We start from the raw sequence: 23,110 nt of genomic DNA on the forward strand, positions 1-23,110 counted from the left end.
ACATGCCCAACCTACTTTAGAAGAAAGTGCGAAAAGCGTTTCAGTTTATAGGCATTGTCACATACACGAGCTAAGAATATTCAATATGGTGTTTAAGGGTTGGCTGATGGCCAGGAGCTAACTAAATCTGTGTCAGCATGCATATTTATGGAAGCAAATATAGACAGGGCCCTCTTCTCACCTCTGAGAAAGAGCTATGATTAGCTTTACCCTCTGTAGCCGCCATGTATCACTTTCTGAATTTAGCCCCGGTCCCCTTCTCATGCCGGCCCGGTCTTACTCCGTCTGTCCTATTCGCTGCCTCCAACTATTTGTGTCTCAGTATGGATCTTCGTGACCTCTCAAGTTTCAGTTCGCAGTTTTCCTCATAGGGTATTTGGAGTGAATGACCATTAGCGACGTGTGGCCCTAACAAGTTCTGCACAAAGCTTATGCTTTAAATAATTAAAGCATGAACGCTGCTTTTCTTTACTCTTTGTTCTGACAAGCAGAAAGAGCCGAGCTGATTTTGCAGAATAAAGAAGTATTTCTAAAAATGTGTCAAATATTGCTTGAGATATTAAATGGATATGGAACGATTTCTTTAAATTAAACTTCATAAATAGCTGTCAGAAGTCAATATCTTCCCTGTTATAGGCATCTTGATTTACTGTTGATTGAGATTAGTTCCCAGTGGCTCAAGCTATCTAAGAGATGCCAAGAAAGAAGATTTCTATATTATAAAGCAAACAGATCATGAAAAAAAGAGATTTAGTAATATTTATGTTATTGTGATGTTTGCCTTGTATGGTTATTTTCACACATACAGAGAGTGGAACATGTAAAGCAGTTCCGATTAGACACTTCCTTTCTATTCCTAAGTGAACTAAGAGTGTAGGAATTCATACTAATACAATTCTGTTTTTATATTGCTTTTTTAAAACTCACTTGAAAAACCCTGAACTATCCATTTTTATCTCTCGTTAAGATTTTTCATTTGGCAATGAAGAGAAAATAGAATTGCTGCAGGTTTTTACAAATTTTTACAAATTCAGACGATAAGAAAACACGTGGCATCTTGAAGAAAATGCTTCCATAAGTTGGTTGTCATAGTCACAATCTTCTGATTTGAAACACAGTAGTTAAAGATGCAGCTGTTAAACCTATTTACTTGCTTGCTTTCTGAATTGTTTATTACAATACCTACACAGACTGTCAATTCCTGATTTTTTTATATGTTAATCAATTTGACATAAATGCATCCGTCACACTGCATACACAGGTCTGTCGCAATAAAGAACAAATCGGTTAATCGCTCGATAATTTCCATTCTGATTATTACTATTGTTTTGAAGGGCGATTTTATTTACGGAGACTTCATAATCCATTTTATTTATGGTTTTGTTTGTGTGTGGGTTTTATTTCCATTTTATTTAATGTTTCCTGGTTGTTGCGTTTTCTTTTCCATATATTTTCCAGTTCCAGTGTTAAGTGTTCTATACAAAATCAAAGTTTATTGTTTTTTTAGAGAATAAAATTGCTTTATTATGCCATGATATATTACTTCAAAATGGTCTTAAAACAATATTACTATCATTTATCGCAATAACTTTTAGGGCAACAAAATTTGTTATCATGACAAGTCGATGGATACACATTGCCAAACAAAACACTCCTACATACATCCCCACTAATTGTGCAGATGACAAAATTAGATTATGCCAGTTTTTGCTTGAAGTGTTAAAATGCTTCAAAGAAATGCGGTGCAGTTGAATTTTGTGATAATGGACTCGACAAACAGCCCAAGGTTAATCTGCAGCGCTCGAGTGACCGCTAGGGGGCGCCCTTTCTGCATTCTTTCGGCCTACCCAGCTAAGCGCCGCCCCGCTCCCTCCCTCAGTTTGCCTGCTGACTCTGGGCTCACTGAAGACGCCCTTAGCAACAACATTACAGCTCAGAATAAGATACTCTCGCCACGCTCAAGAGGGATTTAACAGCACCGACTTCGGCTGAAAGCTTTACGCGAAGAGGACTCTCCGCTTGTTTTCTGTTGCGGACATGGAGCTTATGTGCGGCTCTTGCTCGCCTGATCATTTGGCTAGCTTCCACTGAGGAAGAGTGAAACAGCCCTGAGCTGTCCCAAAACAGGACGAATCTCTGGGGGGCTCAGCGAGTGGCAGCATCGCTGTTTGCTAACTACCGAGTCAGCTAACCGGGACGGGAATGGTGCTCTGGACCGACTCTTTGTCCTGTCAGAGAAAGGCGAGGGGTACGAGGGCCAAGACACCCAGCTGTGATATTCGGACTCAAACTGTTTTCATCGGAGGGAGCGGCTTCGGTCCGGACGGGTGTTTTTGTGGCTGCTTTGAAAGCTAGCTGGGCTGGCTAGCTGCGGGTAACGACCCCCACTGCCTGTTGAAGTCTTTCCAGACTGCAGGCGAAGCTAATGTTAGCCAGAAGTATAAATACAGCAATCTGTGTTTTTAATAAAGCCGGGAATCACTGTCAAAACCAGAATAAATAGAAAGAGTAAAACCCCCCTCAAAAAGACAACAACAAAAAACTCTAATTTAAACTTAAACTAAAGCGGGGAGTGTTTTAAACACTAAAAAAAGACGTTTAAAACAAAGTTTTTTAGATGCTATTAGCTGAGTTTGCTAGGTGAAAACGGTGTGGAACCTTTTCTTTTTTTTATCTTTTTTTTCCTCTCTTTGGATGCTGGAATCACGTTTTCATTGCAAATATGATGATAATAAGCAGAAAACCAGAAGCCCCGCTAGCAACAGGTAACCACAACAACTCTTTCTGTCGTTTGCTTTTGTTTGTTTTTGAAAACGTTAATTTTGGTCGCTTCATGTACGAGTTTCCATCTTTTTTTGGGTTGTCAACGAAACATCCTGCACCAAAAGCGACTTTAATTATGAGCTTGGTTAGTTTTCCTTCTTTCAAATGTTTTTCTGTGTCGTGATGCGGGTTGTAAACATGCTTTGTGGTGCTTATCAATTTTAAGACCTCTGTGTGCTGTTGAAAGTTAGTCCAGGAAGTACTGCGTTGTTTTTTTTTTTTTTACATCTGTCCAGTAAACCCTTCTTCTGTTTATGGCCGTATTATTAGATGTATTTGGAATTTGATCGGGTCATATCACGATAGTTATTATTTTAGTGCGTTGATTGCAGGTTTATTGTTATGTGTTCCAGGAAATAGACGGTTTATTCTGTCTATAGAGACACTGTTCAAAGTTACCAGGAAGCAAAAAGTCTGACTTTACAACACTTACAGCTCCACTTACACGTTTTATGATAAATGAACTCCTGTATTTGTTTACTTGACTCCTGTCGCTACTTTTTGATTCCTACGAATGCTTTACAGGTGTACTGATTTAAATTCTCCAGGTTTACTAAAGTTAGATATGCACCTGTTGATGATTTATGAACTTTAAGATTTTAAGACAAAGGCAAGGGGCAAAACATCAAATCCAAATGTACTAGTATTTCTTTTCCTTTTGCATTTAAAATGGCATTTATCACATTAATTCCTCTTGTATGAGTTCTTGTCCTTTGGGGAAAAAACTCAAGCTGAGGAAGTGATGGCATACATAATATAAGTTCTGGTTGGCACATATGGAGGTCCAAATTAAGTTTTTAAAAATCTCAACCTAAAAAAGTTTTCTTTAAACGCAGCAGGAAACATCTGAAAATCTGGATCAGTGTCAACAGAGCTTGAGATTTCCTAAAGGTTTATAGGAGTTCCCAATCCAGCATGGGCCATGACAGACAGGGGTTGAAAGGATAAAATTGATTAAATGCCCTTGAGACGAGTGTGAACTGAGGTCCTGAGGCAGAGAGCTTGATTTGTTTTTGTTTTTTTTACCTTAAAATGTTGAAATGACCAAAACTTCAGAAATGCAAAATGGCAAAGTTAAATTAGTGGCACCTACTGGTCAAGCTCTGTTCTTGTTTCCTGAATAGCTAATGAGTACGCTCAGTTTAAATAGCGTTTTGGTTTTTATATACATTCCTTTTTTCAAATGGCTTCCTGAACTCTTTTGCTTAATGGTAAAGTGTCTTCACTCAATAACAACTCACACACCGAAGCATGTCGTTAGGTCACCACGTAGCATTTTGGTAAGTTGTGTTCACTGATTCCCAAAAGATAGAATTTTTCAGTTGCTGACCATCTAATCACCGATTTGAGTCAGTCAAGCTGAGAGTTTCTGGAGTAACTCAAAGATATTTTCACTATTGGATAGCTTTGTGGTCGGACAAAAAAACATCAGTTTCTTAGCGAAGGCTTGCGTGGACGAGTAAGTTGGGCCGTCTGCAGAAGCTGCCGATTTCCTGCGGAGTAATTAGGAGCTTGAAGACGGCTAATGGAGCCCATGCTTGCCTAATATTTTGTGTGCGCGGCTTTAATGCGGCTGGTTGCTGTGCTGTGCAGGTTTAATGCGTCTGTATCCAAGCAGCAGGCCTAATCTGTTCAGAAGCCGGTCTGTTGACGGAGTTGCACGAGGGACGAGGGCCCTCTGACGCATCTGCTTATGGTTACAGCATTCTCAAGGCCCGGTCGGTTAGAAGATCAAACGGACCAAAACTGAAACCTTTTGTCCGAGCTCGGGGTTGCAGTTTCAAATTTACACAGAATTTCCTCTCGCCTTTCTTCTGCTGAACCAACGGCGAGTGTAGGAGCTTAGATGACTGTTGGCATAAACAGCCGGCGGATGGTGGCTTGCCACTTCGGTAACTGCCTTCCCAAACGCTCTCCTCGCCGCCGTGTCCTCCCACCTGTATGATCTCGGGTTACTCTAGGTGTCTGGCTCGTGGCCACAGAGGTGAGCGTGAAACTCAGCAGTTATTGAATGGCAAGCCCACGCATCCCCCCATCCATCCATCTATCTACAACTCCCAAGCACACCTGGTGTGGGCCTTAAAAGATTTGGCCGAATGGGCAGATGGACAGATGGAAAGATGCTGTCGTCACTGAGGCATCTGTTACCCCCATTAGGCCAATAATACCACTTGCAGCGCTAGCGATCTGGGACCCTAAGCCCTATCTAAGCTGTTCAGGTCAGAGCCCTGGGCTCGGATACAATGTATGGCACACAATAGGTACAATGGTGTGTACCTGCTAATAATGGCCTTTTCACTGTAAGCGTGGGCTGGGATCTTGTGGCAGGCAGTGTTCACTCCACAGGAGGAGGAGGGAGCCCTGCTGAGGTTAGCTGAAGGGATTTGTCAAGTCCTTTGTTTTAGTGATATAAGGTAGTTTTTTTTTTTCTTTGGAGCTGTCCAGATGATTTATGAGCTAATCAATAGGACTTTGCCTGGTTTTCTCTGCGTAGAGTAAGATTATCACCTCTTATCGCATCTTTATCCTTGAGTGTTGCAGATGTTAAGGGACCCGCTGCCGTCGCACTGATTTGTTTGGTCACTTTTGTCCCCCGCAGCGCGCCATGGTGACGGCCTGTACGACTCCTACATGAGAACAGACCACATTCTGAAAGACGAAGCAGACACAAACAGCCCTTCTGGACTGCCCCCGATGCCCAAGCACACAGTGAGTAGCGCACGGAAAAACACAAACACAAAGAGCTCGGAGCTAGTTAAAGCTCGTTTCCTGTGCCGAGGCTCTCTGTCTTGAGACATCCTGTTCCTCAAGAGAGACGTCCCCTACAGTCTGCCCTGTTTCTGTTCGTCTTCGTGCGCCTCCTCCCTCTTCCCCCTCGGTTTTTTTTTTTTTTTTTTCCCGTGTCGATTAGGGAAGCTCTTCTCCTGCCTTATCTCCAGTGTTTTGAACGTGGACAGTTTTATGCCCCTCAATGAGGAAGCTCTGATCATGTGAGTAATATCGATTAGTTTCCTGGAGGCAAATGAAAACGATGAATGCTTAGCATCTCAGTGTCACAGCGAAACGTGCAGAGTGAGTGTCCCCCAGAGATCCAGCAGCAGTTATTTATTTTGTCAGTTTAATAGTGCAGGGAGGACGGAGACACACTGTGTACAGAGCAAAACTATGCACGCCCCTTGAACTCTTTCGCAGTTTGTCGCAATATAGCAACAAACACATTTTGGGGGGGGTAAGGGGGTTTAAGGTGACAGAACAAACACAAAGTTGGATATTTGTGACGTGCATTTATATTTATCCCCCTTTACTCACAATTACAGTGGAAACAGTAACTTTCAGAAGTTATAGAATTGGTAAATAGAGGCAAGCAGTGTGTGTTTTCACATAGTGTGCAGCACAACTTCAAAACTACCCAAGATATGACCGTCTACCTAAATTGACAGGTCAGGATATGGCAAAATTAATCAAAGAAGCAGCCTAGGAAGCCTTTGGTAGCACTGGAGGAGCTGCAGAGATCCACAGCTCAGGTAGGGGATTCTGTTGACTGCACAACCATTGGACATAAACTCAGATCTTGTCAGGATAGAACAGTGACAAGGGAAAAGTCATTATTTAAAGAAGGCCATAAAAAAGTCCTAAGAAATTTGCAGTTGTAATTTTACAAAAATGTCTTTATCGTGTTCACTCATTGAGCCTGAATGTGTGGCTCTATAACACAAATCCCAATAAAATAAATTAAAGTCTACTAAATTAAAGTTTGCAGGTTTAATGTGAAAGAGTTCCAGGGAGAAAACTAGTCTTACTAGAGTATGACTACTAGTTAAACTCCTAATCTGCTGGTGGTGCCGATTGCGTGACTGAGGAACCAGTTTCACTCTGATTTATTCTGCAGGTTCTGCATGTATTAATGCACATTATAGAATGCAAGACGACATAAAACATATACCGTCTCTGTTCCCCTCTCTAAATGTCCCCGTCAGCAGAAAATGCATGCTCTGTTTTACACATTCCAGCAAAAAAGAAAAAAAAAGGCTGGTTTGATACATTGTAAAGATTTATTGGACTTGAAAATGTGACCCACAAACCAAATCACCGATCAACATCCTCCCTCCCTCTCCTGTTATGCCCGCCGTCGGTGGGCTCGCTCAGAGGTTAGGCCTAGTTTTCTATTCTAGTCTGACTTTTCTTCCTTTAGTGGGTTTTTTTCTTCTTTCCTGGCGGCGCTCGCAGAGGTACCGTCCTCTGCTCAGAGTGACTGACAGGAGCTCGTCCCAGTTCGAAAGCGCTCGGAGAGAAGCTCTGTCCTCTGTTATAGGAATGGAAAATTATGGAATTTGATTTGATGGAAAATGCTGAACTTTCCCTGCTTTTGCAACCTTTAGTGGCTTTGTAAGCAGATTCTATTAGTTTAAGGGGAAAAAATTGGAACAAATTGTCTGTTCAATTTATTGCTGTAATTGGTGATAAACATGAATTATTCCATAAATACTTATGGCTTTTACAGACAAAATAAATGTATCACAAACCGATATAAACTAACTAGATTTTCCTGGATGTTCCTAAGACTTTGAAGTAGAGTTGAGCGAGATGCCAAAGAAAGATGTTGATTGATGTGTAAAACCCGCAACTAATGAAGTCTCATTTTTGGATTCTTTTAATTTCTTTGGCTTATCTGTTTGTTTAATCTCAAACATTTAAAATTAAACAAAAAATATTCATAATTATGCAACACAAGACCGAGTAGCTTCAAGTTTTCTTCCCGAATTAACAGAATGTTTTTGGCAAACGGTGAAAGTCTTGAAATGTGAATGTGGAAAAGCACTCGGTCATGAATGGAAAGCGTGGATCCGGTTTAAAGCCGACTGTGACCAAAGGTTGCTGTGTTTGTAGGTGCTACACAAGACGGAAACCTGCGTGCGCTCAGGAGCAAAATAAAAGCGCCCTTAGGTGTTTCTGACAGCTCAGCGATAAGCTCTTCTCCATCTGTCGGAGAGCACAGATTCGCATTACCCTCAATAATACCTGCGTTAGAAATCTGCTTCCTGTTTCCATTTTTGTCCGCGCTTCAAAACGATTTATGTTGTTTATAACACCCGCGGCCCGGTCAGCTGGTAATCCATTATACTGCGGCACGTGCATGAACCCTTGATTATTTATTTATTTTTTTTCTTTTTTTGTACGTGCACGTGTTTGCCTGAGCATAAGAAAAAGCAAAGGGGGCGCGATCGATGACATTCACTGTGACTGCAGAACAGCTGCGTGAGACACTGCTTCAGCAGAAAGGCTCGTAATAAGTTCAGGCTATATGGCGACATGTATGGAAACCAATCCTGCATACCTCGTCTATTTTCGGGGTCTCAAACTTACAACATAAACACTCTCCCGACTGAGTCCTCTGTCAAGGGAACATGTGCTTTTAAATCACAACTCCTCGTTCTGTTGTCTCTGTGAATTAGCACGGCTTCGGTCATTTCAGCGTCGAGGAAAGACGGTTTCCTCCTCCCAAAACCACTTGGCGATTAGAAGAGGAGCTTTTCAAACGTGAAAGAAAAGTCAGCCCGACTTTTTTTTTTTTTTTTTTTGTCTTTATAGCTGCACTGCTTCTATAGTTTGGGAGCGTAATCTGACTTTAATGACTATTATTTCCTCTGCGCTCCATAATCTTGCGGAGGGTTTTTCCGCTGGTGAGAAAGAAGAAGGTCAGACAGCGTGGAAGAAGGAATTCCTGGCGTTGCCAGAAGGAAACGCTTTACTGGAAAGGCTCGAGACCTTTTTTTAGACTTTATGGCCCTATTCTCCATTTGAACAACCAGCGATATCTCACTTTACGAGTCTACGAGTATGTAGTGTGATATTTTGATCTATATGCACACGTAATCTCTATTGTTGACAGTATCTTGTCTTTGTCGTAGCACAGAGACAGTCGACGCTGAAGGTCTTGGCCTAACAGAAACATTATGATTACCTCGAGGAGTTAAATACTGAACTTTATGAGTTACATGTGGCTGTAGTGCTTTGAGGTTGCTTGCTTACAGTGTTTGACTACATTGCGTAAAAGTCTTTACACCCTCTTTGTGACATCTGGTAAGGTTACAGCCAAAAACCTCCATGTGACTGACCAACAAAGTTGCATGTGGTTAAATTCATCCACCCTCAATCTTTCGCTCCTACGTGAAATACGGTGCCACAAAAGTTACTTAATTGGCAAAAGAAGGAGGCTGAACACACTATCCCAGCATTGACAAATAGTGGTGGCAGCATCATGCTGTGAGGATACTTTTCTTCAGTATGGATGGAGGGAAGCTGTCATGTAGTTTATTATTTATAAATGTCTTATAAATATGTTTTTTTTTTTTTTATTATTGTTGTCATGATAAGTTCCAGTAAATGACGCTTAAAACGTTCAACACAGTCCAGGCCGCTGGGATTGTTTTTTTTTTTGTTTTTTTTTATGTTTTCTTCACTTTTTGTTCAATAAAAACACCAATAAATATCAATAAAGTTGAAAAAAATGATGAAATGCAGTTACGACTTACAGTTCAACGATACAAATCACACTTCTTTATATGACTGGTGTCCTAAAAGAAGCATGTTACAAATTGGAATGTTTCTGAAGAGCAGCATTTGAGTTTGTGGGGCTAAAATAGCTGCGGCACACAGCCGTACAGTTACAGTAAAATAGTTGTTAGTGTCACTTTTATTGTTATCACAGTAGTGCTGCAAAATATTATGATAAAACTTCAAGTCCATATCACCCAACCCTGTGGCCTAGTCAAAGTCAAGACTTCAGAATTAATGGCATGACTTCGCTATTGTTTAAGAAGAATGTGAGCTGTTAAGAGAAAAGCCGCGAGTAGCTGTCATCAAAGAAAAATGTTTGTTCCACAAAGTTGCTGCTCCGCCACATTCACCAGCTACGCAATACTTTGTGTTCGTCCACCATTTAAAATCCCCCAAAACACATTTGAGTTCCTGGTTTTCCATGAAGAGGTTAAAGGGGTAATACATATTTCTACAAGTTTGCTGTAGATGTTAAAAAAGCTTGTAAACACAGAGGAGGGTGTGGCGTAGCTCATTTGCATGGTTTTCCAGTGAGTGAGGTGTTGGAGTTTGTCACGTTGGAGAGTTTTCAGTCGGACCGGATCCAGATCCAGTCTTGCCAGTTTACCAGCTGCAAGCTGCAGCAAGGCTGCTTGGCTTTAAACACTCCACTCAAAAGTCGGTTGTTTATATTTCTGCTTTTCTTCATCAAAACCTGACCTGGTTCTGCTACATGCTGAGCTCTCTGTTTTTATTTGCAGCAGTTATTCACATCTTTAATTTTTTTTCATCTTTGATTTTGCTTTTGGACGCATTAAATCGAATACATCACCCTCTACTTATCACATAAATTATAATTCAACATTTAGGGTAAGATGTTTCATGTTATTTTGGTTCCTTTTGAAATTAAAGAGAATCAGAGATGTTTGTTTGTTGTTGTTTTTTTCCCCCCAACCCTTTTGCATTTATTAACATGCAACTGTTTCTTTTTTTGTTTTTTTTTTTTGCTTACAGGTTGTCGGTAACAAAGTTGTAATGAGGGATCAGTTGAGCGTGCGAGGTGGCCAGCTGAAGGTCAAGTACCTGTATGAAGACTCAACCAATAACCGGAAAATCAACGCTATAACCACAGCTGTCATTCAGAACGCTGGGAGCACTGGCCAGACGCCCACCAAAACCACCGTCTCCACCCTGTCCAAGGATCACAGTGCGGACAGGTGAGGAAAACACACTCTGGTTATCAAATGCGTCCTCAAAAGCAAGCTAGAACTCAGCGTTTTTACCTGCCGCGTTTATTTGCCTCAGCTCTGACTCCAGTAAGGGCTCCACTGAATCGTCTGGATCACAAGGAGCTGGGAACGGCGGCAAACTCTGCAACACCCTCAGTCCCGAGCAGGCTCTGAGACTCTACCGGTCCCAGCTGACCACCCTGGAGCACACCGAGATCCAGGCATACCCGGATATCTACTTCGTGGGACCCAACGCGAGGAAAAGGCCCGTCGTGCCCGGCGGAAACAACAACTGCGGCTACGACGACGAGCAGGGCGGCTACATTCATGTCCCTCACGACCACCTGGCGTACCGCTACGAGTTCCTGAAGGTAACTTACATGAATGTTTTTGGGTCCAAGACCTGCAAGGGATTATGCACTTGAATTTTGCTTTAAAATAAAACTGATACTGCAGCCAAAAAAATTCCAAAGAAATCCCTGGAACTAGCTTGATTTAAAAAAGAAAAGAAAAAAAGTAACACTAACTGGTGACACTAATCTTCAGATTAGCAGCTTCCCTTCAGCATGAGTCACAGCTACAAAAACTTGCTCTCGTCTCACGCTTGGATGACTCTGTACCTGTTAGACTAGACCACGCCCATTTCCACCTGGAGTTTCCCTAGGAAAGCTTCATTACAAATAAGGCAAATGATGTCACTTCTGATATGGTTGCACGTCAGAAAACGGCGGCATTTATTTTTTTTGGTACCTACAAACTATGAACAACACAAGTTAGGGAATGGTTAGGGTGCTAAAGAGTGCCTAGACCAGATCACTACTTCGACATATTTTTACTCAAGTAAACTGAAAAGTAGCCATCCAAGAAATTATTCAATTAACAGTAAAAAAAAGTACCTGGTAAAAATGTTAAGTAACTTCTCAGACATCAGTCATTTAAAATGTAAAAATTTGTGTGAAAATGTAGTTATTTTAAAGACCAAATTGACAACAATTCATATAAATAACATAATTACAAAATAACAAAATTAATTTCTTTCAATAAAACACTAATCCGCGTATCCAAGCTTCTTATTGATTTAGTTCGTGCATGAATCTAAAGTGATTTCCTCTCCCTCCTCAGATCATCGGTAAGGGTAGCTTTGGACAGGTGGCTAAAGTCTACGACCACAAGCTGCAGCAGCACCTGGCCCTCAAGATGGTGCGCAACGAGAAGCGCTTTCACCGGCAAGCGCAGGAGGAGATCCGCATCCTGGAGCACCTACGCAAGCAGGACCGCAACGGCGCCATGAACGTGGTGCACATGCTGGAGAACTTTACCTTCCGCAACCACATCTGCATGACCTTCGAGCTGCTCAGCATGAACCTGTACGAGCTCATCAAGCGCAACAAGTTCCAAGGCTTCAGCCTGCCCCTGGTCAGGAAGTTCGCGCACTCCATCCTGCAGTGTCTCGAGGCGCTGTACCGGCACAGGATCATCCACTGCGACCTGAAACCTGAGAACATCCTGCTCAAGCAGCAGGGCCGCAGCGGCATCAAGGTAGCGCTCCTGACAACTTCACACTGATATGATTTTTTGGTTATTATTCGTTCAGTCAGTCATTAAGCAATTTGTTAAGCACGCTCCAAAACACGGCAACAATGTGAATAAGTTGTTGCAGACAGAAACACGGGGCTTATTCCTGTCCTACGCTGTCTAATGCTTTCTTTCTTATCATCCATGATGTCATCAGTCTGCAATTTAATTCCAATTTTTATTTATTTATTTTTTACTTTTTACCTTGATTTTTAATTTTTTTTTGTACATTTATAAACATGCCGCATATCATATTTGGATTTATGTAAGAAATGTTTGCCACCCAGCTGGCAGTAAACGAAATTTTTCTCTCGGCATCATTTGTATTATTATTAAATCATTAAATTCCATGATAGCAGACTTAAGAAATAACATTCCTTAAAGTTGAAGTACGTAACATTTCTTAAAAGGTTTTTACATATTTGTTAAAACTGCCTCAATGTCATCACAGTTTGCTATGAAACGGATCATCTGTGAAAAGATTGAACTCATTGAAATGCACCGTTTCGGCCAAAAAAACGAAAAATCACAGCCCTCCTGGCTTAGTGCTGTCAATCAAGCATGTGTACGCGCTGCTCAGTTTCCTTATTGCAGAGAAACAACTTACCGTTATCTACCTTCATCAGTGGCTCTGCTAACTAGCTTTAGCATTAACAGCAGACTCTTCTGTCAGGAAGAATCTGTAGTGTAGCTTGGAGAAAGAGAAGAGGGCGGGGGGAGGCGAGGAGCAGCGTGTATACGTGTGCATGATTGACAGCGCTGAGACACTCCCCCTGGTTCTGATTCACAGGTTATTTGTCTCATATTGTACTGTCACAACATGGTGATAGTTTGAATAAATACGTATTTTTATACTGCAGACTTTTTACAGCTTTTCCCAACCTGATGCTGACTCCTACATTTTTTTTGTTCTTCTCTCCCCCGCCCCCCCATCTGTTTTTGCTAGGTGATTGACTTTGGCTCCAGCTGCTTTGAGCACCAGCGGGTCTACACCTACATCCAGTCCCGCTTCTACCGGGCTCCGGAGGTGATCCTTGGCTCGCGCTACGGCCTTCCCATCGACATGTGGAGCTTCGGCTGCATCCTGGCCGAGCTGCTGACGGGCTACCCGCTGTTTCCCGGCGAGGACGAGGGTGACCAGCTGGCCTGCGTCATGGAGCTGCTCGGCATGCCCCCACAGAAGATCCTGGAGCAGGCCAAGAGAGCCAAGAACTTCATCAATTCCAAGGGTCAGCCTCGCTACTGCGGGGTCAGCAACCTGCCGACCGGCGCCACCGTGCTGACGGGGTCGCGCTCGCGCCGCGGCAAGATGAGGGGCCCGCCGGGCAGCAAGGACTGGAGCGTCGCGCTCAAAGGCTGCGAGGACCCCACCTTTACTGACTTCTTGAAGAAGTGTTTGGACTGGGACCCCTCTTCCCGCCTCACCCCTAGCCAGGCCCTCAGACACCCCTGGCTGTACCGCCGGCTTCCCAAGCCCCTCCCCGGGACGGAGAAGAGCCAAGGGGCGCCTGTGAAACGGCTGCCCGAGCACCACAGCACCTCCTTCCCCTCCATCATGACGAAGGGCGGACAGGGCGTAGGCACAACAGCTCCCGGCAACAAACTCAAGAGCAACATGATTGGAGATTCAGGGGAGACCATCCCCCTTCGCACAGTCCTACCTAAACTTGTCTCCTAATAAAAAAAACAATGAGAGAGAATCCTCTGATCTCCGCTCGTTCCACCCACTCCTCAGGAGGAGTCCACACACGGAGGACGTGGTTTTAAAACTTGTTTGGTTGTTCTTCTATTTGTTTTTTGTTTTGTTTTTTCTACTGAGGTGTCGACACCCCAGTTTCTGGTTTTAATATTAGCGAAACAAAGAAAGAGAAATCATGACGACAAACGAACAAAAAAAACAACAACAATCACATAGAGGTTTTTATACAGAGGATTTCCTTTAATGGCTGTGAATGTTTCAGTTTACAGCCTGTTGATTTTTAGATTATGCTTTTTTGGGGAAAAAAAAATGTTCCTTGTGAGTGGACAGCTTTTTATTTGTTAAAAAGAAGATGTTTTTAGACCTCTGCTTGATCTCTCATGAGTGTTGTAGCGAAATCGCACTCGAGCACACCTGCACTGTCACTACGCTCACTTCACACAGGACACCGCCATTTTGAATTCTCTCTTTACACGTGCAAAACTTGAAAAGGGCTGTAGAGATTACTCCTATCAGGTTAGAGCTAGCTGGGAAGAAGGTGCTTGCGAGGCCGACGGAAGGTGACGGGAAAGAGAAATGCGACACAAATGCGAATTTATGCTCACAACGATTTTAAAGAGGTAAAACAGGACTGGCTTTATTTGTGGGGAATAATTCCAAATTGCAGTGCCTTGTAAAATATTCACACCGCCTTGACTTTTTTTTTTTTTTCCACGTTTTGTCATATTGCAACCTCCAATCATCCGAGCTGGGGATGTGTTTAGCACGGCGGGTTTCTCCCTGACCCGTCTGGTTTGGTCCTTGGTCTTCGTGACGCTGTTTGTTCAGCGACGCTCTCTCTCTGGAAAACTTCCTCTGAAGTCACAGATCAGGCGCATTTCTCTGATTTTTAATGCAAAAATAACGGAAACCCAGTCAAAATGATCAAACGACCCGACTGCATCCTTCAGCTATCAATTCTGGGGAGCTTCCCTGCTGAAGAGAAGCGTTCCCATAGCATAATGCTGCCACTACCATGTTTTACAGCATTAGTAAAGAGGAACGGGGGCAGTCGGACAACTCCAACTGTGTCGCCATCACAATCTCTACTTCTGTGCTGGTTTACCAAGGCAAACCATTCTGCATAACTTTGTAAACATAGTGAGGGCAGTTGTGGTGGAGATAAATAAACTTGGGGCAAATTTTAAGGATATTTGAGAATTTGTGTTACTTTAATAAATTGGGTTTCCGTTATTCTTCACTGGCCTTTAAAGTGAAGAGTTCCCAAACCATGAAGCTTCGTCTACCTTCTTCCACTTTAAGGGATGATTCTCGGCAAGTTTGTGGTTGTAAAGTGTCAAAGTGTTTAAAAAAAAAAGTTCAAAACGTCTGAATAGTTTTCCAAGGCACTTTCCTTCCTGCCTTTCCTTTTGCCTTAAAGACACCAGCCTGCTCTCCGACGTTAATGTGTGTGTGCTTTAGCCGAGAGGGCAAGGGGAAACCTATTTACAGCTTCTCCTAGTTTCACCACACTGGTGGAGAAAAAAAAAAAAAAAGAGGAGCTGGTGGAACGGACAGTAACACCACTCGGCACTTCGCAACTGGTTTTACGAGAGGCCGCCTCACGTCACCTGGTAAATATGTAGAGAGAGAGAACCAGGGCAGCGCACACAAAAAGGCGCAGGGCGTTTGTTACGACTGTTTGGGATGTTCGACACGCGCTCCGCCCTGCGATGGGCCGCTGTAATTGTCGGTGGGAGATATTGTGAGGTAACGTGAAGAGCAGAAATGTTTTTAAAATGAGCCCAGATGTAAAAGATGGCGATAAAGTAAGGATTACTATGGTACTGAAGATCGATGTGTTTCTCAGGGAGACATGCTTGATGCATCCTTTTCATTCACTGTGCTCCTCACTCAGTCAGTCACCGCGGCAGCGGGTGAACAGCGCATGCAGGTCTGTCCGCAGAGAGCGAGAGACTTCATTTCTGATTTTTTTTTTTTTTTGTTTGTTTCAAACGGGAGGGCGGGTTGTGTGCATGCGCTTCAATCTGACCTAGATTCATCCCCCTCTCTTCACCCAACAACTATCTCCTCTCCTCTCTGTCTGGTGTAGAGCAGGGAGCCTCTCTGACACACAGACAGTGAAACATGGTGCTGTCCGAACACTGAAACCCGTCAGGTGCATGTTGATTATGGACCACACCGTTTAAAGACTCTCAGCCCTCGTTTTCTAAGCGACTCTGTCAGGGATTTGTACTACTCCTCCGTTATATATAAATATATATATAGGGGTTTCTAATTGCTTTTCACATGAGATTATCAAGAGGATGTAAAACCTGAAAGTGGAGAAAGAGAAAGTTGTGCACTGACATGTTGCGCTAGAGGTGTGCGAGTTGGTCGGCCGGGTGTTTGGTGTTCAGCATGAAATCACAACCTGTTATCAAGACGGAGCGACTGACATAAAATAGAGAAATGTACAGTAACCAAATGAAGTTGTGATAGTTTTTTTCTACAAAAAAAAATAAAACTTACTGTTAAGTGAAATTTGCTGCTCTCCATTCTTTTTCCTTTTTTTTTCTTTTTGCAAATCTGATCACATTAATTTGGGCTTAGATTACAATTCAGAAGTTTTAAGCACAATCATTACTGGTATTAATTAGTTTTGGGCTTGTAGTGAAGCATTTGATTATTTTTTTTTGTCATGGGATGAAACAAACATCCATCCATTCTTAATGAGATCGGGTCGCGAAGCGGCCAGCAAGTTCTGGGTCTCCTCTCAGCTGGACATGCCTGGAAAACCTTCAAACAAACAACTTAATTAATTTAAAAATATAAAACTCATTTGAGATTTTCAAACAGTCCTAACTATACATACTATGGATCAAATATATGGACTGTTTATAACATTTGGTCCCTTTCCAAGTCGCAAAGAACCCACTCACATTTTCATCACTTTTCTTATAGAATTTGTAGTCTCCATTTAAGCCTTTTTTTTGCACTGACTGGTTGAAAAAGGTAAAGGTTGAAATCATTCCTAAATGATAGTCAGTTTAATCCATTCTGAAACCAGTCTGGATGTGTGTTTGGGCTCCATGCTCAGCTGGATTACCAAACTGAAGTAAAGTTGGTTAGGATGTTCAAAAACAACAGAGGAAGCAACAATCCAGTCAATAAACTACGTTATGCTGGACCACCAGTGAGGTGTATATGGACATGGAATGACGCAGTGCTGACTGAAGAACAGTCTGGTCCAAAACCAACAACCTCAAGCCTCACTGACATTTGCAGCTGCCCATGTGGACGAGCCAAATGCCCTGTGGAGAAAAGTATTTTGGTCAAATTTTAGCTGTTTGACCATGATCAGAATGTCATTATATTAGGAAAACACGTTTTATGCGGTGAAATTTCAAAGTGACTTTTTATAAATAAATAAATACTTAATGGTGGTAGTGTTTATCTTGTTTTATTTGAATGTCACGTCATTACTTTCTTGGAAAGATTGAATCTGTAATACTTAAATATTACCGCAGAAACCTCGGTACACTGTATTAACAACAAGTTTGGTAGATATTGACCCACAATTATAGGTACCACTTTAGAGCTCTGAAAAAAATTAGGAGACCTCTTAAAATGATAATTTCTCTGATTTTATTGCTTATAAAATGTAAAATGAACATTGTTATTTAATTCTGTGAACTACTGACAACATGTCTCTGAAATTCTAAACAAAAATTTTGTATTTATCTGCAGAAAATGAGAAATGCATATTTTTTTAGCAAAAAAAAGGCCACAAAAACATTTATTTAGCATATTTCTCACTTAAAAAGTATGTTTACAAAGACTCATCATTCTTACAAGGTGGTCTGAAATGTTTTGTATAACAACTCTAGATAAAATGTAGAACAGACCTGACTCACTATTTAGCAAGACACCAGTAAATGTTGTCTCCTTCTCACCCTTTATTAATGCACAACAAACTGTTCTTAATGATTTATAAAGTGTTAATAACACATCTATAAACTACACATTAATGCGTGTTTGTGAAGTCAAGTCAACATTAAGCTACTGGAGTTCCATGACAGGAAACCAGTTTAAATGACCTCTACCTATTCCGGTAAGAGGGGTCAAATATCCTGCCAGAATTACATCAGAAGCTTGTCAGTGGCTACAAAATTCCCGTAGTTTCTCTTCAACCGATGACAGGATATTTGGAAAAATAACAGGGTTGTATGTATGTGTGAGCACATGTGTACAATGTCGCCTCTATTTTCATTGGAGTGAATCTCAAATTCAAATGTATTTATTTAGTTCCTGCTTGGATTTCGTTGGAGTCGATCGCTGTCAGACCTTACCGCTTTTGCTGAGACAAAGCATCACAAGCCCCAGATGAATACACCGTTCACTGCAACAATGAGCGTTCGGTAACTTCTGACTGTTTGAAGCAAAAACTCGTCATTGTCTGGTATTCCACACCGACCTTCTGCATTGTGACACAAACTGGTTTTGATTCACTATTAAGAAGAATTCGATTTCAGTCGGTGATCAAGTTACAGACTCAATGAACACGCAGGGAAACTGATGAGTCACTGACCTGTAAAACTAATACTTCCTTATTATTAGGCAACTTATCTAAATAACTGATAAAAAAAAAAAAAAAAAACACGGCCACATGTCAATTATTCAGTCATATAGGAAAAAAAGATTGCTTATCAATTACAAAGAACATTCTGATAATGTTGGTTCTTACAATCAAATTACTTTCAACGTACGTATTTCCTTCATGTGGAAGATAAGCCGAGCCATTTTGTACACTGGGTCCACAACTTACTAGATAAATAAATAATCTTTCCTGTTGATTGCTAATTTCTTTCCTCATATGCTTTGACCTTTAAGTAGCAGCGCATACGCTCCTGTCAGCCCTCGCGTCTTACAATTATGAATTGAAAAGATAATTAAAACCCATCCTTCAAATTGATTATATTCATCCTTTCAGAGAAACATTTCACATCACAGAACCATTACGTTTTAAGAAAATCGTCCCAACCTTTAGATGAAACAGACCGAGGGATGGTGTGTTACATTTGTCAATCTTTTAGCTTTTAGTTTGTCTGACTGGTATTATTTTTATTAAATTTTTTTATTCTCAAGGTTTGGCAATGAGTCTGAGAATGACCCATCCACTGTCCTTAAACCATAAAAATATTAATGTTAGACTCATGAGGGGCAGCGATTACTTTTTCACATAGCAACAACATTTCTAATTTATTTTATTTTTCTTCTACAGCCGACCCTTGCAGAAACAAAGCAAAAAAACCCAAATACAGCCTACAAAATTGAAGTAGTTGCTGGATCTCCGTTGGACCGCTGAGGTCATGTTTGTTGCTGCAGCTCCATTTGACCTGCAGTGACACGTTGCAATGGTGGAGTTTGAAACAGCGAGCTCAAGTGATGCATTTCTAGGAGACGACGGTCAAATCTAAACATTCACCGTGAAAATCTGTCAAAAGTCTCTGAGCGGCTGTTCTGGTTAGCAGCCCTGAAGCAGATCTGCAAGTCTGAAACGGTTCTCATCCGGATTCCTTTTACCTCTTTCTGGCACGGTTCCTTCTGTGATTCAACTCTCGATTGACTTACTGGAAAGAAAAACAATGCCAGGTGTTGCATATTTTTCCAGACTCAGTATAATCATGTCTGTAATAAAGAAGCAAGTTGATCAATCTATCCCGTCATAAGGACACCTGATGATCCACGCTTGTGATTCATGGGTCTTCCTACTTGCAGGCAGGTTCCCGGAGACAGGAAAGAGTCAGGTACACACGCAATAAAAAACAGAGGAGGAGGAAGAGGAGGGAGAGGGGGAGGAGGAGGAGGAGAGGGAGAAACCTGTTGGGTGACATTAGCTAATGCAGAAAACAAGATAATGTGAGTGTTTTACGGAGAGAGAGACGGAGAAGGAGGCAGTGGGTGGTTGGCTGTGTGTCAGAGAATCTTGGCTCATGTCTTTAAATGCCAGCTGGTTCTTTAAAAAAAAAAAAAAGGTTCTGCATCATTTTCATTCTTTCTGGGTGTTGTCTCTGTTTGGAGTCGTTGTGCTCTCGCTGTCGTCATCATTCAAATAAGAGGCCCAGCAAACAAACAAGCCGTTCTGGACTCTGTTGATCTTACTGGGATTTGAATCTTGAAGTAGCTCTGTTTTTTACTCTAGTAACCTCACTAACTATAATGACTAAACTCAATGACATATTTCTCCAAAGAATGTCACCTTAATGGGTTTCCTGAGATATTTATTGTCAGGATCAATACACAAGCAGTGAAGACTAATTTAAATGTTCACCATTTCCCCCAACGACTCTTTCAAGTCAATGCAAAAGCAGATTAGACCAATCCCATTACCGACCAACCCAGTCACCCTGTGACCATATGGTCTAAGGATCGTCCTCTTTGACACACATTAAGTTGGCCTCGCACTTCTCTCCCCATCCACGCAAACGTCCCGACGTCTGCAGACCTTTTGGTGCCACAGCAGGATCTCGGGTCCTGGCCGTGGACCGGGAGGGGCTGCGTGCTGACAGGTTTCTGATTACCACATAGATTAAGAAATCTGGACCTGGCCGTCGCTCCGCGTTTGGCTTGAAGAGTTGACATGTGTCTCTGTCTCTCTGCGTTTCGCCTCTGTTCCCACAGCCGTCCTGTTTGGATTCTGTCATGTTAGAAAAACCCCACAAACTATGATGTATTTTATTGGGACGGACACCTACAGTAGTGGTGGTTGAAGGGGGAAATGGATGGAGCAGGACAACACCAGAAGTAAACCTGTTACAGGCTAACGAAGACTTAACAGTGAGGACTAGATTCACCTTGCAGGACAGTGCTGCTAAACATACAGCTCATTTAAGTTAAACCAACTTTTGATGGATTTATATTCTACTTTTCCAGAAAAAAAAACACAACACAAAACATAAACAACTAAAAGACCCCCAAAAGCCATGAAAAATATTCCACAATATCAACTTTGAAAGCAAAAAATAATGTTTAGTTTTATTTGACTTTATTTTTTTTAAGCCCAGCGGTGAATTTCCCATGAAAGCAGAACAATTTAATCTACATTTAGAGATGCCAGAGAGCGACCAATGCGTCTGGCCAGCGCTGCAGAATTACTCTGAGGGCAGGCAGTTCTTCTATTGTGTTTTGCTCATTCATATAATGACATGCATTTGCATTATAGGGATGTGGCTTCTTTTGATCTCGCTGTTGTGATCCGCCAGAGAAAATTGTCCTGTCTGGACTGAAGCGTGGATTGGCATTCTGACTCACCTCTGTGCAACAATTATTTTTTTTCCCCTTTTTGGTTCCCCCAGTGAAACAAGCCTCTTGTTTTGGTTTATGCCAGACAATATGGTCAAGTACACAGACTCTCAGGTCACAGAGTGCAGACACACAGTGAAGCTATGTGTGTCGTCTGGCTTTGGTCCACAGGGACAGCTGAGGGTACGGACCAGGAGTGGAGGCAGAGAAATGCCACATTAGTCCCTAAACACACACACACACACACACACACACACTCATATGCACAAACACAACACATGTCCCCGCTTGCACAAAAACAGACTGCAACCCACTGTTTCTTAGTCATACACTCTCAGTGACACGCTCACAGCTGAGCCCACACCAGGCACACATGCACATGAAGCACATGTCAATACAGGCTGAACAGATGCAGATCGTTGGGAGAGGTGGGGTACTGCTCCAATAACACAAGCCCACCAAACCTACCAATCTGCATTCCACCTCAGGGAAGGGGAGCTACGCATATGTTTGTTCGTTTTCTTTGTTTGTTTGTTTTTTTTATCCAATGCCTGTGCAAATGTTCTCAGATTAAACTTCTCCCCTATTGATGCTGGTAAAAAAAAATCCTCCAACTTCATCTTTTCTTTTTTTTTTTTTTTTTTTTTGCAATATGTATCACCTGCCTATATGCAGCCCACCTCCTCCATATTTAGGTCTCAAGTTTCCCCGTCTTGTTTACATGACACGGACGGGACACAGCTGGGACGGAAATAGAGGATGAGTCACTCTCTGTCTACAGAGATTAATCCGACTGTGCGTCTGTTTCTGTGATAAGTGCGTCTGCAAGTTTGCATGTGTTTTTCAACTCCCGTGTCTTCCCAGCTCCCACATAGCCCGAAGGTAACAGGTCTGCATGGCAACACTCCTGGAAGAAGCTCCGAGCTCATCGTCGAAGCCATATCGTTGCGCAAGATCTGTAAACCCAACCTCTGCTCAGAGCTCAGCAGAAGATATTTTCCACAGTCTGGTTATGCTAAGGAGAACACAAATGAGCAGGTAGATTAATTGGAGGCCAGTCCTTCCTCACCAGAGGACAATCTGGATATTTTATCAGTTATAGTTTGAAAACTCTTATTCAGACTTAATTACAATCATTAAACTTCAGGTTGTACTACTGGCAACCATGTAAGCCTAAATGAAAGGCAATGTTCCCTTTATTAGTCTTATGCTAGCCTGCTAGCTTGTGATTTTAACAGGTTTTTACAGCAACAATAATGTAGACTTAGCTATTAAACAGTAAAAACACTTTATTTAGTTAGCTGAATTTTAAATCTACTGAGCTTAAAAGCACTTTCAATAACTTCAGTGCCGTATTAGACTTGGGAACGTTTAGCTGGTAATGATGCTAGTTGTAAATAAGTGTCATCCAACTGTGGTCTAAATCATAATGAGATATAAAAGCAGAATCTGAGAAATGTTCAGTTGATGAAATTCTCATTCTTATTCTTGTTCCGCTTCGCAACGCAGAACGTTACTTTGCATCAACATTTAGCGCCATCAAACATGGAGAACCAACACTTAATCTATCCTTTTTTGTTTATTCTTTTTTTGCTCTTTCCTTTGGTTTATTGTTTTGTTTTGTATTTCCTTCTAATTCACGTAAAGCACTGCCTTGTTGCTGAAAACGTGCTATATAAATAAAATGATCTTACCTTACCTCATTGACTTATGAAATGTAACCATTTTGATTTCTTAGAACGGTTTTAAAACTTTTCCTTCAAGGAAAAATTAGAAGGGAGGAGCATATTTCTCCTAAATTACATAATCTAATTGAGCCGTTTTGGTGCGATTCCAGGACAATTTATTCCAGTGACATGTAGAACCATGAGGACAAATCATTTTGGAGAATATCTTACTGGATATGAACAACACAAAGCCTTGACCTGGGGATCTTTATTTGATCTCCTTGAGGTAACTGCTG

The 23,110-nt window shown here is 41.8% G+C and overlaps 1 protein-coding gene across 2 annotated transcripts; it reads left to right on the top strand.

Moving 5' to 3' along the window:
* The first annotated feature begins 1,884 nt into the window (after window positions 1–1,884).
* Window positions 1,885–13,864, top strand: dyrk3 (dual specificity tyrosine phosphorylation regulated kinase 3). Of its 2 annotated transcripts, none has more exons than XM_008409247.2 (6): window positions 1,885–2,765; window positions 5,423–5,532; window positions 10,375–10,577; window positions 10,666–10,960; window positions 11,712–12,128; window positions 13,111–13,864. In XM_008409247.2, exons 1-6 carry the CDS (start codon window positions 2,723–2,725, stop codon window positions 13,840–13,842), a joined length of 1,800 nt encoding a protein of 599 aa, XP_008407469.1. In that variant the 5' UTR covers window positions 1,885–2,722; the 3' UTR covers window positions 13,843–13,864. The 2 variants fall into 2 exon arrangements, with proteins under 2 accessions (XP_008407469.1, XP_008407470.1); XM_008409248.2 differs by lacking the exon at window positions 1,885–2,765 and adding an exon at window positions 2,795–2,908.
* Window positions 13,865–23,110: the final 9,246 nt, after the last annotated feature.

The sequence above is a fragment of the Poecilia reticulata genome, linkage group LG5, assembly GCF_000633615.1.
Source record: "Poecilia reticulata strain Guanapo linkage group LG5, Guppy_female_1.0+MT, whole genome shotgun sequence".
In the NCBI taxonomy this organism is placed as follows: Eukaryota; Metazoa; Chordata; class Actinopteri; order Cyprinodontiformes; family Poeciliidae; genus Poecilia; species Poecilia reticulata.